The sequence below is a fragment of the Ixodes scapularis genome, unplaced genomic scaffold (assembly GCF_016920785.2).
Source record: "Ixodes scapularis isolate PalLabHiFi unplaced genomic scaffold, ASM1692078v2 PGA_scaffold8__174_contigs__length_109621045, whole genome shotgun sequence".
In the NCBI taxonomy this organism is placed as follows: domain Eukaryota; kingdom Metazoa; phylum Arthropoda; class Arachnida; order Ixodida; family Ixodidae; genus Ixodes; species Ixodes scapularis.
Window position 1 is genome coordinate 83,852,053 of NW_024609883.1, and position 13,721 is coordinate 83,865,773.

Below are 13,721 nucleotides of genomic sequence, written 5' to 3' on the forward strand. Positions count from 1 at the left end.
ATAAACCATGCTTATATGCACAGAACTCTTACTTTGATATTTTTTTCCTTGCGTATTTTAAAACTGGACAATTATTTTTGCAATTCCATCAAGCACTAACGCCACACGCGAAGGCGGTGAGATGTGCTCTCGTTTCGCCGGTGTGAGGATAACAAATCACAGTATAATATAAAGGGCTTCATAAAGCATCTAGTCTGCGCCAATTTGAATCGGATCAGCAAAAGAAGAAAGAATACTTCAGCGGAACTATAGGGCGTCGGTAATTTTCGAGACGCGTAGAGACTGTTCTTCTTGAGTTCGTGTCAATGCTTATTAATACTTACACTGAGACTGTATAAGTGTCAGTACAGGTTGGTCCTGTAGCAGGGCGCCGCGGTGTGACACATCATATCCGCTCGCTGTCGATGCTCAGACGTGGGCTCGCGTTTTGCTTCACAGTACAAAGTGCATCACGCGCATAAAACATAAAAGACCCAGTAGAAAGTGTTGAGAACAATGAAGCTAGTTGGAAAGACGATCCTTGAAATCTTGTCAATGAGCAGCGCTCTTAAACGACCTTGCTGTTTCCGAGTGCGATCTTCGCTGCCCAGGGAGTTGGTCGAGTGTAACTGTAGAAGAGAAAAGAGAAAAAAGGCGGGGAATTGTGTTGGCATTTGGATAAGTCTTAGCTGAATTGTCAAAATAAAGTAGTTGCGGTGCTTTAACCTAAATTCAATTTCAGGTACACAACCTTTGACCTTTTTCAATAGTCGAATACGCCGACGTTGTTAAAAAATTATAAGCCTAAAATAAATCAGATGTGACTTTTGCGGCTTAGGCACACTGGCAGTGGCATCGGAACAGCCCCCCCCCCCCCCCCCCCCTGTTCCTATGCCCCATCGAGCTCACAATTTAAAAAAAAAAGTGCATGTAAACAATACGGAAGACGGGGAGAAAAATCTCGCTCTTCGTTTCCCACCACCGCCACACCATCCCCCCCCCCCCCCCACACACACACACAAACACACGCACACACACTGACGGAGGGGCTTTAGCATGGCAGGAGCCAGTGCACCGATCTCACAAGTCAGTATGGCTACTCCACCCCTACCGCAATGCGTCGAGGGGAAGGCTTTCTGCACGTGCGACAGCCTCGCTAGAGCTCTCCGCGTGCAGAGCAGGAGGCGGCACGAATCGTCTCGGGCCAAGAACTAAAGTTATGGCGGCTTTACGCATGCGCCGAAAGCTTGGTGAGATGGGTCTATTCTTGTCCGGTAATGTAGCGAAACGAAATTTATCCTTGCTGTTCTTCGTCATTTTGTTTTCAAGATTCGGTGACGTAACTGAAAGTCCTTTAAGTTACTATAATCAAGGTCGCAAAAAAAAAATAGCAGATGCTTTGTTTTTGGCGCCAGCTTTGTGCCTTTGGAACACTGTATTTTTGGTAACACTTCTTCGCACGCACAGCCGAAGACCCGGCGGAAGGCAGTGAGCGCGCGCTGGAAGCAGAGCAATACTTAATATTTAGCTTCTTAGTGACCATAACAATGCCAAAACAACGGTAAGACATCTAAATACCCTACAGTTCCTAACATGCTATGCGGAGTGCAAGCTCGTCTGCTTCTTTTAGAGGGGCTATTGTTGGCCACAGAACGCAGAGGTCCGATTGGCTCTGAGTGAAGGATAGTGGGCGGACGTCAAGGCAGCTTGCTTTGAGGTCTACCCACTATCCTTCAGTCAGAGTCAAACAGAGCTCGGCGTTCTGACGTCACCACAGAACAGAAAAGGTTCTAGAACTTGGCTGAGAGCGGGAGTACCGCAAGGTTCTATATTGTCATCTTTATTATTTAACATTTATGTACTCTACTCTTTATCAGTATGCGGGTAACACCCTGCTTTTATCTCGCCATATAATATAGTATCGCGATAGTTATGCTACAGGATGACGCTATGCACTTGATGAATTGGTTTTCGGAGAACGTTATAAGTATGAATTGCTGAAAAACAAAACCTGTCTTGTTTTCAAACCCGCTAAGGGGTGTTTGCCCAAGTAGACTTTTTATTTCTTTATGCATACTGTCGACTGTCAGTTGGCAGCCAAAAGAGGACAGGGCATAGACGCCTCGGTGGCCGCCGCTTAGCCTCGGAGCCATCATCGGATCCCCAGGTGGCGGGTTCGAATCCCGGCCGAGGTGTCCACAATCTGACGCAGGCTTATTGCGGACAAGGCGCTGTATATCCGAGCCTTCGGTTGCACGCTAAAGGATCACCAGGTGGTCGAAATTAATCCTCAGTCCTCCGCTGGGGCGTGCAAGATGCACGCCTTTGGTTTGTCACGTAAGACCCCCCAAATTTGACAGGAGAGGGCATAAAGACCATACTCACAAAAAAACCTAGTTACATACAAATGAAAAAAAAACAACATGCGATTGCATATCTGAGAAATAGCACTAACGCTCCAGAAAATTCCTGAACGGAGGATACATGGGTAATGTTGGTGGAAAGATTATTCCATTCGTTATTGATGCGCGCGAAAACGTAGTTTTTAAGCATTGAGTTTGGCTGTAAAGCACCCTTGATTCTGCATTGAGCAAATTGTACATTTGTTCCTGTTGAATATGTTTGCGGTGTTAAGTACATGAGAATTGTGTTCGATTCTGATTTATCCTGGAACATTCAGATGGCAAATACTTTCAAAAGAATGAGAAAAAGTATCTTATCTACTGCATCCTATTAAGTTGTTTGTCCCGATTCCCATTAGGATACTTATTAGGCAAACGTTGGGATACAGCATTTTAAGATGCTGTATCCCAATCCTGTCCCAGGCGATGGCATAGCAAGATTGATGGTGTCTTTAAAGAAATGCTGAGAAGCGTAGCTTACAACTCGGAGTTTCTTGCAGAGGACAACTTGTTTAAATCGCTTCAGTTGCCTAAATTTGTGGAAGCTATTCAGGCACACCATCATCTCCTGGCGCTCCTGGGACAGCTCCTTTAAGAATCCCAAGTGTGTGCCTAGGTCTTTTAAAAACCATCAACAGTTTGAGGTTCCCAGAAGAAGAACGCCTTATAGGGAAAGTGTGAGATCATTTTATCTACCAAAGATATTCAATGAGCTGCACGAAGGGCTATATATAAAAGTCTATGCGAAAATTACAAAGTAAAAAAAGTTCTCAAGTGTGTTTGCTAAGGCCCATCTCACGAGAGAAATAATTTTATATTATTTTTTGTTTCATGTGATGTTTTGTGTATCACTGCTTTAGATTTGTTGTTAGTGTGGTATCATATACTGTGAGTAATCATGTTGAATTTCCTTTTTTTTTAATTGTGTGTATCCACAATCACGAATTTTAGCACTTCTGATTTTCTGTTTGACTCTTCAAGTTCAGCATGCTCATAAGGGTGGTGTTCATCATACAAGCACTAGATGTCTTTGATGGGCCGGTGTCAGTGTCTGGTTTTATGTGTTCGTACAATATTATTAATAAATAATAACGGTCATAGTAGTATTAAAAATAATCAATATTAATTTACATAGTAATAATAATAACAATTATTATCATTAGTAGTATCATCCTTTTTATTATCACGTCCTCAAGTACTGCATTGAAAAACCCGAGCAAGGTCTTCAACAAACACCGATGCTGATAGTATCGGTAGACAATCAACTAAACCCCCTCGTTTTCCGCAATAAATTCGACAACGGCCACTCAACCAGAGACTAAGGGGATGACGTGGACGCCGAAAGATTCCAGACAGTCATGCGAAAGAAAAGGGTCAAGCCTGCAGAAGGATGGAACACAGTCAGCAAGCTCAGCTCTGTGCCGTGCCAACCAAGACGTCGAGCGCTCCCGGATGAATCCACTTACGATTGAATCGTACATCACGAAATTCCTGGCCGGTGTTCTCAAAGGCAAGTCGACAAAGTGCGCCAAGCTTGCCACTAAACACCATAGTCATACCTCTTTTCACGTATCGGTCAGGAACGATGACTTTGATGAAATTAACACTCCTGACATTTTGCCGACAGGGTACCCTTTTCGCCCCTTTTTCGGCATCCTTAAAAAAACCTCCGACACTTCGGTCGATGTAAACATGTTATCAGGTACAATATAGTGCACTCTATATTACCAGAATGTCCGTGGTCTTAGGACGAAGTCATCCAAGTTCCTGTCTGGAGTGATAATTCATTCATACACCATTCCATTGTTTGCCTTACTAAAACCTGGCTAGAGGACACTATCTTCAGCCCTCAGTATTTTCCCCAGGGTTATTCAAAATGTCGGAAAGACAGTGATTTTTCCGCCAGGAGACAGCGATATGGTGTAGGTGTTTTAACGGCCGTCAACACTTCTTTGCGCGCATAAAGAAGGTTCGATCTTGAGTTGTGCTCGGAATGTGTACGGGTCGAGGTGACGTGCCGTTATGGGCTTAAATATTTAAAAGGGAACTACTCGTTTCTGCAACACATTAAGTCGGACGTTTTCGCACATCATTTTTAAATTTAGAAGATAAAGCTAGACGTGACAAAGTTTCGTGTGCACAGATATGGGGATTTTAGTCTACCTGGAATCGACTGGCTGTTTGGTGATAACTCGTTGACGAGTGATGTCACCAGCCGGAAAACATCGAGCTTGTTTGACTATCTATTTTAATGAGTTTTAACAACGAAATATTATCCAGAATTCTGCGGAAAATATACTCCATCTCGTATTATACTCCAATCAAATATATTTTGCCAATCACTGACCCCTTAATACGCGTTGACCATTTCCATCAGCTTTTTTTTGTGTAATTTTGCTTTCCGCTGCGTCAACGGGCCCTATGCAGCTACGCATACTTCCTGTACAGCAGTGGCGATTACTTCAACAGGTATAGGTACTTCCAGTGCCATGACTGGAAACCGATCCTGAGTGACGATGGCGCTGATTAAGACGCTGAGGCTCTCTTACAGAAGTAGTCCCGAGTTTCATGGGGTTCTTCACCTTTTTATACGTGTTTTATTATCGACTGTACTTAATTTGAACTCAAGTGAAAGCACAGTCAAAGGTTCGAACACATACAAACACCGATATAGATTCTAAAAGCGCAATTCACCGGGCACTCATTCAGCTATATTTTGTTTCAGCAGATTATAGAACATGTCGATAAAGTACTAGAGTCGGCTGCGCCGGACTTCGGGTGAGACGAAGTATGAAGTAGTCAAGTGCAGCAAATAACCCATGACTTGCACTTTTATTATGTGTGTCCATGGAAGTGTATGTGTTAAAGCCATCGACTACGCCAATGAAAAAAAAAAAAAAATAATGGGTAACATCTTGCTCCAAGCCAGCGTCTCATGACGATTCGCAACTTTCACGACCTATAGGGGGCGCACTGGCGTTCATTAAAATGGCTGACATCTGGATGATCGTCGTCTCTGGTATATATTGTAGTAAGCTGGATCGCGGATCGGGAGCCCGTCGGTGTCGCCACCGGCGGCCATTGCTCGACACCAGGCAATATACGCAAGTATATGGGAGAAACGCACACAAGTAAGAATATTAAAGCATGAACGCTGTGCACAGAGGCGAGCATTTTATGGTGTGCTGCGATCTTGATACGGGCGTTTGGGGTGCAAATCAAACGTACCCGAGAACCTACAGTATAACTGGCAAGCTTGCTCTCGTAGTGCAGTAAACAAAAAAACCTGCCGTCAATGAGACCGTCCTCGGGGAAGCCCAGAAGTTGATGAATGACAAAGTTCCATCTCGACAGCGGCAGCGGCTTTCCGTTAGTGAGCGAATTCTGCGTAGCAAAGCCTTCGAGCTTCTTGTCTGCTAAACTCAACGACACCGCCACCGACTCCGCGGTAACTCTAGCTGAGTCTCACCTCATTGAGCTGTACCAAATTTTTCGCCCATGAAGTCACTCTCGACCACAAAATATTTCTTTACAAGAACTGCGAGGGCTGTCAGTTTTAATGTTTGTACGCAAGCTATGTGACTAGCTAATCGAAAAGCAGCCAATAATTTCCAGTGCCGACAACAGCGTAGAAGCGGGGGAAGGGATTTTTTCTTCTTGGTATGCGAACGCAGAAGGAGACAAGGGACACACAAAAACACGTCAGACACGGACAGTGTGTCCCTTGTCTCCTTTTGCGTTCGCATACCAAGATGTTTGACCACCACGCTCTCACGATTCTATCTACACTTTTTCTTGTTTTCCCCATAGAGTCCCAGACATTTGGTGGTGTCAATCAATGGCTGCCGGTGGCGGTCCTCGGCCCCAGCTGCCGAGGCCGCGGTCCGCGATCCAGCCTATTGCAATAGACATCAATGATCGTCGTAGACAAGCACTACGAGGCTGGGTCTGCGACGTTTAAGTAATTATAGGTTTTTCTATTACGAGCAGTATTAAAGCTATAGTTTATTCTTGTTTTCCGTCAGAAGGATGCATGCAAGCACCTTCATTGCGAAGTCGATCATCCAGGAACTAGTGAGCGCGATTCTCACAACGCGGTACCACCATCGCTGGAAGTTGCAAATACTAAAGTCCCTCTATGCTGAAAGTAGCGCGATCTATTGTACTCGGCTGCTCTTGCCAACGTCCTCACTCTCAAATAATTTTCTTTCTCTGTTCACAGCGCCTAAGACACTGAAAGCTCAAGCTTTCAGTGTCTCATCAAAAACAATAAGTATGCTTTTCTTGCTGCTATTTTGTTCTCGAAAATTTATATCAATCAATAAGATGTTGCAACCTTGGCGCCCGCGAGCAATATGAGAGAGCGTAATGGCGCACAACCGACACTTAACCGAAATATATTAAGATTTGCTCGCCAGCAGCGTGGCTCAACTTTCGGAAGAGTGCCGCCAGTTGGCGGTTTGCAACGTCGCGTCACACTATATGCATTTGGTTGTATTAGAATTTGGAAGTCAAAAACATCAACAGAAAAAAAGAATGAGCGCAGGACGTTGCACTTTTGACGCTGTTTGATTGGCTCGTCGGGTCCTAGCGTCGGCCGCGCTCCGACCTTCGCTATCTTTTGAGATGACTTGCACGTTCCACGACGTCAGTTGTTCCGCCAGAGTGTAGTGGTTCCGACCTTTTAATAATCGGCACGCGACTTTCAAGAACCGTCTATTGCCAGTGGAAAAAACAAAACAAAAAGCTTTTGGTGGTTCCAGACGGCACGCTGATCTCGAAACGGTGATAAGTATGGACTCATCGCATCGTACGGAACAATTTTCGAATCAAGAAAATACGGCTATATGAGGTAAGCAGTGCCCTTAGTAAGTGCGATATTCAGGTTTATTTGCACGCAACCAATTCTCAATATCACCCTCTATGTCGCGACACCCATAAACGACAGTGCGTGTCTGAATAACCTGGCAACGTAGAATGTTGACTATCGCGGTTTTATTGTTTCTCACCAAACGACAGCGAACGACGTTTTCTCGCATCCGAGAAACGCAACCGAGAAAGTTGCGTATGCTTATTCAAACGATCTATCACGCGCTTTCGAGCTCAGCTTGAAACATTACCGAAAATGTCACTCGTAGACATGCAATCGGTTGATCGCGCGCTTTCGAGGCCGGCTCGAAGCAGAAAAAAAAAAAAAATGTAACTGGTGACAATACAACCGAAAGGTAGAGCAGCAATGCACAGAAACTTAGCAGGTAGATCTACTACCAATTCATTAGAAAACCAATTTTTATTACTCCTGGGCCCTATCAAAGTCCTTCAATACACTATACTGGTGACGAAACTTCGGCCAAAGTTTGCTCCAGAGTCGAGCAGCACCGCCAGTGTTCCAGAAATGGCGCCAGTGTTCCAGAAATGGCGTTTTGGTTTGGGCGCCTCACTATCAGTGAGGCACCTCAAAGTCGCGATGACCAAGTTTTTGAAAAACAATTAATCATATGCATACTACCCACACTTCGTAATGGCGCGTCTACACTTGCGGGTTCGCGGGCGGGTCCGCACAGGTGGCAAGTAGAATTTGTAGCGGGGTGGCGAAATCGTTTCGTCTCTGGTGGAAAATCTGGATCAGACCGGGAACCATTTACAGATTCTTTGCCAGCGACGAGTCAACTTCGCCCATCCGGTTCCATAATCCACTTTCCACCTGCGCGGATCCACGCTCGAATCCTCAAGTGTAAACGCACCATTAAGCCTCTAACCGATCACATTACGCCATCGCCAAACATTGTTTAGTGATTTCAAGACCAAAAGTTACAAATAACTTTGATTGTTTTTCTTTTAACAAAACAACGTTTTGCAAAATATTAAGCCAGTCAATTGAATGTATAGACCTTTTCCACAAGGGCGCCGCCATCTTGAATTGTCGTCACTTCCAGTATGGGCGACGAAAAAAAAGTCAAACGTTTCAACCTGTAACTAGTAAAAAAATAGAGGCGAGCCAAAACGAGAATGTGTGACGGTTAGGCTTATATCCTAAATGTCTTCTATTGGCGTGGCAACGGCAAAGTTACGTTTTCGCCCATACTGGAAGTGACGTCAATTCAAGATGGCGGCGCCCTTGTGGAAAAGGTCTATAGCATCCAGATTTTTGAACAACATCGCGCGAACGCCGACCGGCCAATAGGTTAGCGCCTTATCGCGGCATGAAAGAGCAGGTCGGCGAGATTACGCGCGTATGGCAGAAGGCACACGCCTAGCCTCGCTGACTTGCTGTTTCACGCAGCGATAAGACGCTGATCTACCGAACGGTGGACGGACGCGCGATATTGTTAAAAATCTAAAGGCTCTACTGATTAATTCCCAGCGCCTCTACTTGATAGGGTGACTCTCGGTGCTAAAATTTGACAGTGATAGCTGTAGCGAGATTTCATTTTTACGCAAGAGAATGGAATGAAGAGTGAAATTATTTTGGAGATTGTCGCGGAGAGGGCAGTTTGATCGGTTGACTGAGCGTTGAGAGCTGTAGACGCCTAAATTGGCGAGAAGCGCACTCAGTGCGATGACGCGTCACAATATTAGATTCGTGGCTCATTCAAGTTCCGTTCGAAATTCCGATCCTACTTTCTGGTTGCCAGACTTCCAGCGGTGCTGGCTAGATTTACGGCTCTTGGCACCCCTGTCGACGGTAGCGCCACGCGTGGTCGTGTACCAAGCTCTCCCATGGCGTCACGAAGAGGATTCGTGATCAGTAGCGTATTGAATTACTCTGGCCCTAGCTTTGTCATCTGCCAACAGATGATCTATGGCTTGATCGCAGATAAACTTCCCACGCTCCTTTCGTCGTCATTATCGCAAACAACGCGAGTGTCGCCGCATTCAAAAGTTCTCAATTCAATGCATAACATGGTTTGCGCGTGTAGAAATTGCGAGTGAGTTTTCTTCGTTTACACGTGTCGATGTCACAGATTAGCCCATATTCCTTTCCTATTTATTCTAAATTAGGTACGTTTCTGCGCGTTCTTCCCAAACAGTTCTCTCGGAACCCACTGTTCTTCACGCTTGTGATAAAACTATTCCTTTAAAACCGCCACCGCGACGTTCAAGATTGAATAAAGATACACGAGCGGTAGATTTCTCACGCGGGATAACGAAAATAAGGCGGTAATAGTCAAAATAGAATCTTCATTGAGTTAGGAGGAGAAGAACAACCATATCAATAGCAAATAAACTACGGCCTTGTGAAAAGGAGCGCTTGCTCCGCCAGTGCCCACTGGAAGTCCGCCAAGTCCGGAGTGACTAAAGCATTCCAGGAAGGAGGGAATGGGTACGAAAAGCAGGGAGAAGTGAGCGCAGTGTTACAGGCGTAGAGGATGTGCTCTGGTGTCAGCCCCGATCTCCGGGCAGTTGGGACAGTGCGTTGTCCCCTGCCGCCTGAATTTGTAGGGTATTAGCGGCAGGGTGTCGAACCGGAACTGAACCGAACCGAAAACCGGAACCGAACCGTTATTTTGAGCCGAACCGGAACTGAACCGAACCGAAATCGTTTCCGCCATCTTGGAACTGAACCGGAACTGAACCGGAAAAAAATATAACGGTAACCGGTTCAAAACGGTTCACGGTATTTTTTTTTTTTTTAGTATTACAAATTTAATATTTGGGAATAAAAAATTGCCACATGCATTCCTCTACGTATTGATCAAATCGTCATATACAGAATTGCAATGTATATAATCCTGGGTTTTTGCGGCGCTTTCTTATTGGCACTATGAGCAATGTGTCACGTCACGTCATGATGTCAAGACATGCTGTCAAGTAATGTCACATCACGTGACCCCGTGACGTCACGTGACTCATCGCGTTAAGTCGATTCAAATTGAGGACGTCGCTAGATCTATTAACGTTGTTGATACCGTGACGTCACATGACATCAGAACTTCGCACTGAGAGTCACGTGACACCATTATGTGCCCGATTGTCATGATCCCGAGTCGAATTCTCTGGTTCATGACAACCAGCATCGCCAAACATTCGGGTAACGGCTCGTGTTCAACTCAAAGATCATAATGGGCCCGAGTCCCACTAGAGCTAGAAACAGAAACAAACGACAGCGACAACCTCAGACACATGCAGCATGCTCGCGATGGTACCTTTATACGGCTTTGAGTTGTTCGGTGCTCGTGAAGTTAGCACGTGCGTTTACAAGCCTGCAAATGGTACGCTCGTGTGCATGATGCTCGTGTTTGAGCATAGCCTTACTTTATTCTACAAAGGCTGTCAAATTGCCAAAGACTCTGGTTTAAGGCTTTCCGCTGTCGTTTGTTCCTGTTTGTCGCTTTAGTGAGGCTCGGGCATTATAGCCCAACTAAAACTATGTCTGAAGATCAGCCCATGCTCTATGCTTTGCCAACCCTGCGTATGACGATGATAAACACTGACGGTGTATATATTAGCATCAAATCACGTGGCTGATAGTTCTAATTGTGAGTTGGTGAGGGAAAGCTGTTTCATTTCTTTCTTTTGACTGTGTCTCCCATTTCGCGGAGAGGCAAACTAATGGATGTTTTTGTAAGTTATCAACGTCAAGGATTACATCTTAGCGGTATCTACTGAACTTAAGGTTGTATGTATGTGCTACAAATTAAAACCCCTGCAGCTTGTATAAAGAAATGTTTCACAACTACGAAGTGATATTCGTTTCGTAAACTGCCGAAATAACGAAGCATCTCAATATGTCTGTAACCTTTGTGTATGCTTGCGTGTAAGCGTACATGTTTGTTTATTATTGTCCTTTTTTCCACCCCTGTAATAGCCCTGTGCAAGGGCTGACAGTATCAATAAATGAATGAATGAATGAATGAATGAAAAAAAAATGCTGTACAACCCATTTTACATGTATACACACCATTGAGGCTCATAATCATGTTTTCGTTGTTGCTGAACTGCCTCAGAAAGTTGTCCCGAGAATAGAAGTGTTGAAAGGTCTAAATGTGACATATTAGTCCGACGTTATATAGAACTATTAGTGTGTACGGGAGGGATACCTGAAAAGAAAGATCCTAGTGGCCTCAGGGGGATAGCCGAACTAAGTCTCACAGGAGTGTCGTTCTCAAGTTTTGCAAGATTCGACCGCCCTGTATTTTGTTTAAACTTCACAGTTTGGTGCAAAGTAAAAGCAAGGAAGTATTACTGTCAACAAGTGACACAAATATAATTGTCGAATGAACACCACTCAATACGGAGCAGGCAATCCCTGGGGAATAAAAAGTATCTTGAGGAGCAACTAAAAAAGAAAAAGGAGTGGGGAGGGGGGGTTATTTTTAAAGCATACTGTGTCGTAAAGGTTCCTCTGCCCCGCATTTTCGGCGCAGACCAGAAAGCGTGGCCTGGAAGTGATAGTGACAGATGGGCAGTTGGCACAACTTTTATTTGTAAAAACACTCCTGCCAGAAAGCACTTTTTCGTCGCGCCAGATACTCGCGCCGTGCCTAACGGCGATGCACCAACAAGAAAAATGTGCGCCTCTCAAATACATAGCTTGCACTCAGCGCGAACCTTTTGCAGCGTGCATTTCGCTTCACCGGATTTGATTTTCTCAGCAAGAACAACTCGCAAGGACCACCAGCATTTAGTCCAATTACGTCACGTGCAAACCATGTTAAACACTTCAGCTTTCTGGTGAAGTGCGACGTTCGCAACACTAGCAGTAAACGTCCAAGATGTAAAGTTGTGTAGTATTTATAGCAGTCTCGTGATGATATACGGCAGCCTAGTGAAATCTTAGAGCACATGACTGATAAAGAACAGAGTCGTGAAGTAAGGTCTCAAAACAAGTGCACGTAAAACCTACGATAACATTAGTCTCCCGAGCCAGTATCTCGCGACGTTTCGAGCTGAGGTAAGCTGATGCCCAAAAGCGATTTATATTAGGATTCTATGAATCTTCGGTTGCCCTGCGCGCAATTTATGTTTAATTAGCAATATCATTTTATGCATTTCTATGCATCTCTTTTTGCAGTAAAGCGTTGTGTAAGGGAATATTTAGAAAAATTACCTGTCATCTCTTTATATCTGCACATTTCGTGTATTTGCCTTTCGATATATCATGTGACCAGTCTTTTTTGGCATACCCTGCAACCCAGTATTGTATTTTACACTGCAAAACAGCTAAGAAAAGCACGTTTCCGAAGACTCAACAGCTGGCGCATTTTCGAGTATCGTCCTTCCGTGTCGCTCTCGGGCGGTTATGTGAACTTCATAAAGTCAGGTTTATCGATGATAATAAAAATATACTTAATTCCTGTCGGAAGATTTGGCAGCATAAATAGAAGATCATCATCTCAAAAATATATAAGTAAATGCCCCTTCAAATTATCTGAAAGATGTTCTGCAAATATTTTTCGGCGCTTTTATCCTCTATAGACACGTTATAGGTGATTTGGGAAAGCTTTAATTATTTTTTTTATTTTGAAGCTAATTTAAATAACTATATGTTCCTCACGCATATATAACTTCTAAAATATATAGAAGTTTATTATCGCGTTTTTTATGTGGTGAACAGAACTTTTACGTGTCTGTGGGTCGGACCAAAACAAAATACACTGGGATGGATTGTGGAACTATGACGATTACACACGCAAACTGTCAGAAAGTGTCCAAATAAGTAGCTTCCCAATCGAGTAGAGCATGAAATACCACTTTGTTCTATTTAACAAAAAACATCAATTAGCGAGGGTGATGCTTATTTGCAAATTAAATTCACCGGCACCTTATCAAGAACAAACCTCAACATCCAGGCTATGCCAGTTTATCCAATATAAGAAAATGTTCAGATGGGTAAGCACTGTTTTAGGCCAGATTATATCTCAGTACGAAGGTGCTCATAGATTAGAGTGAACAATTTCAGTCACTCCTTTTTGCATGATTCGTCACCCGCATCACGGTGCTGAGAGCAAACAATGCTGGTTAGAAAAACAAGCATTGCGATTGTCGCTCAGTGTTTCTATAAAATATAGACTGGAAGGGCTTGTCCTGTGACTTTGGTGACATTTTGAAAATTATATTGCTTTAAGCTCAGCCGTCTCGTCATCATATATATACTGTGAAACGTATTCCGTAAAACACATTTCATGATATATATGGCGACGAGGTGCCCATTTCATGATTTTATTCACTGTAATTAATTCCTTAGTTCAAGGGCAAAACCACGATTCAACCTCTAATACTGCGATGCAAAGTTGTACCAATCACGGGTATTTTAGGCAACCTACTTCACCTCGCGAAAACATTTAGATTCAGGTACAATGTATGTGACTCTGGCAAACGAGGGGATGTTGAGTCGTA

The 13,721-nt window shown here is 44.1% G+C and overlaps 1 protein-coding gene across 1 annotated transcript in view; it reads right to left on the bottom strand.

Annotated features, from left to right (window-relative positions):
- Positions 1–449: 449 nt before the first annotated feature.
- LOC115315958 (glycine receptor subunit alpha-3) overlaps positions 450–13,721 on the bottom strand; it is a 34,981-nt gene continuing 21,709 nt past the window's right edge. The window contains exon 6 of the mRNA XM_040214421.2: positions 450–608. Within this exon, the coding sequence (XP_040070355.2) occupies positions 450–608 (159 nt within the window). The remainder of the gene's footprint in view (positions 609–13,721) is intronic.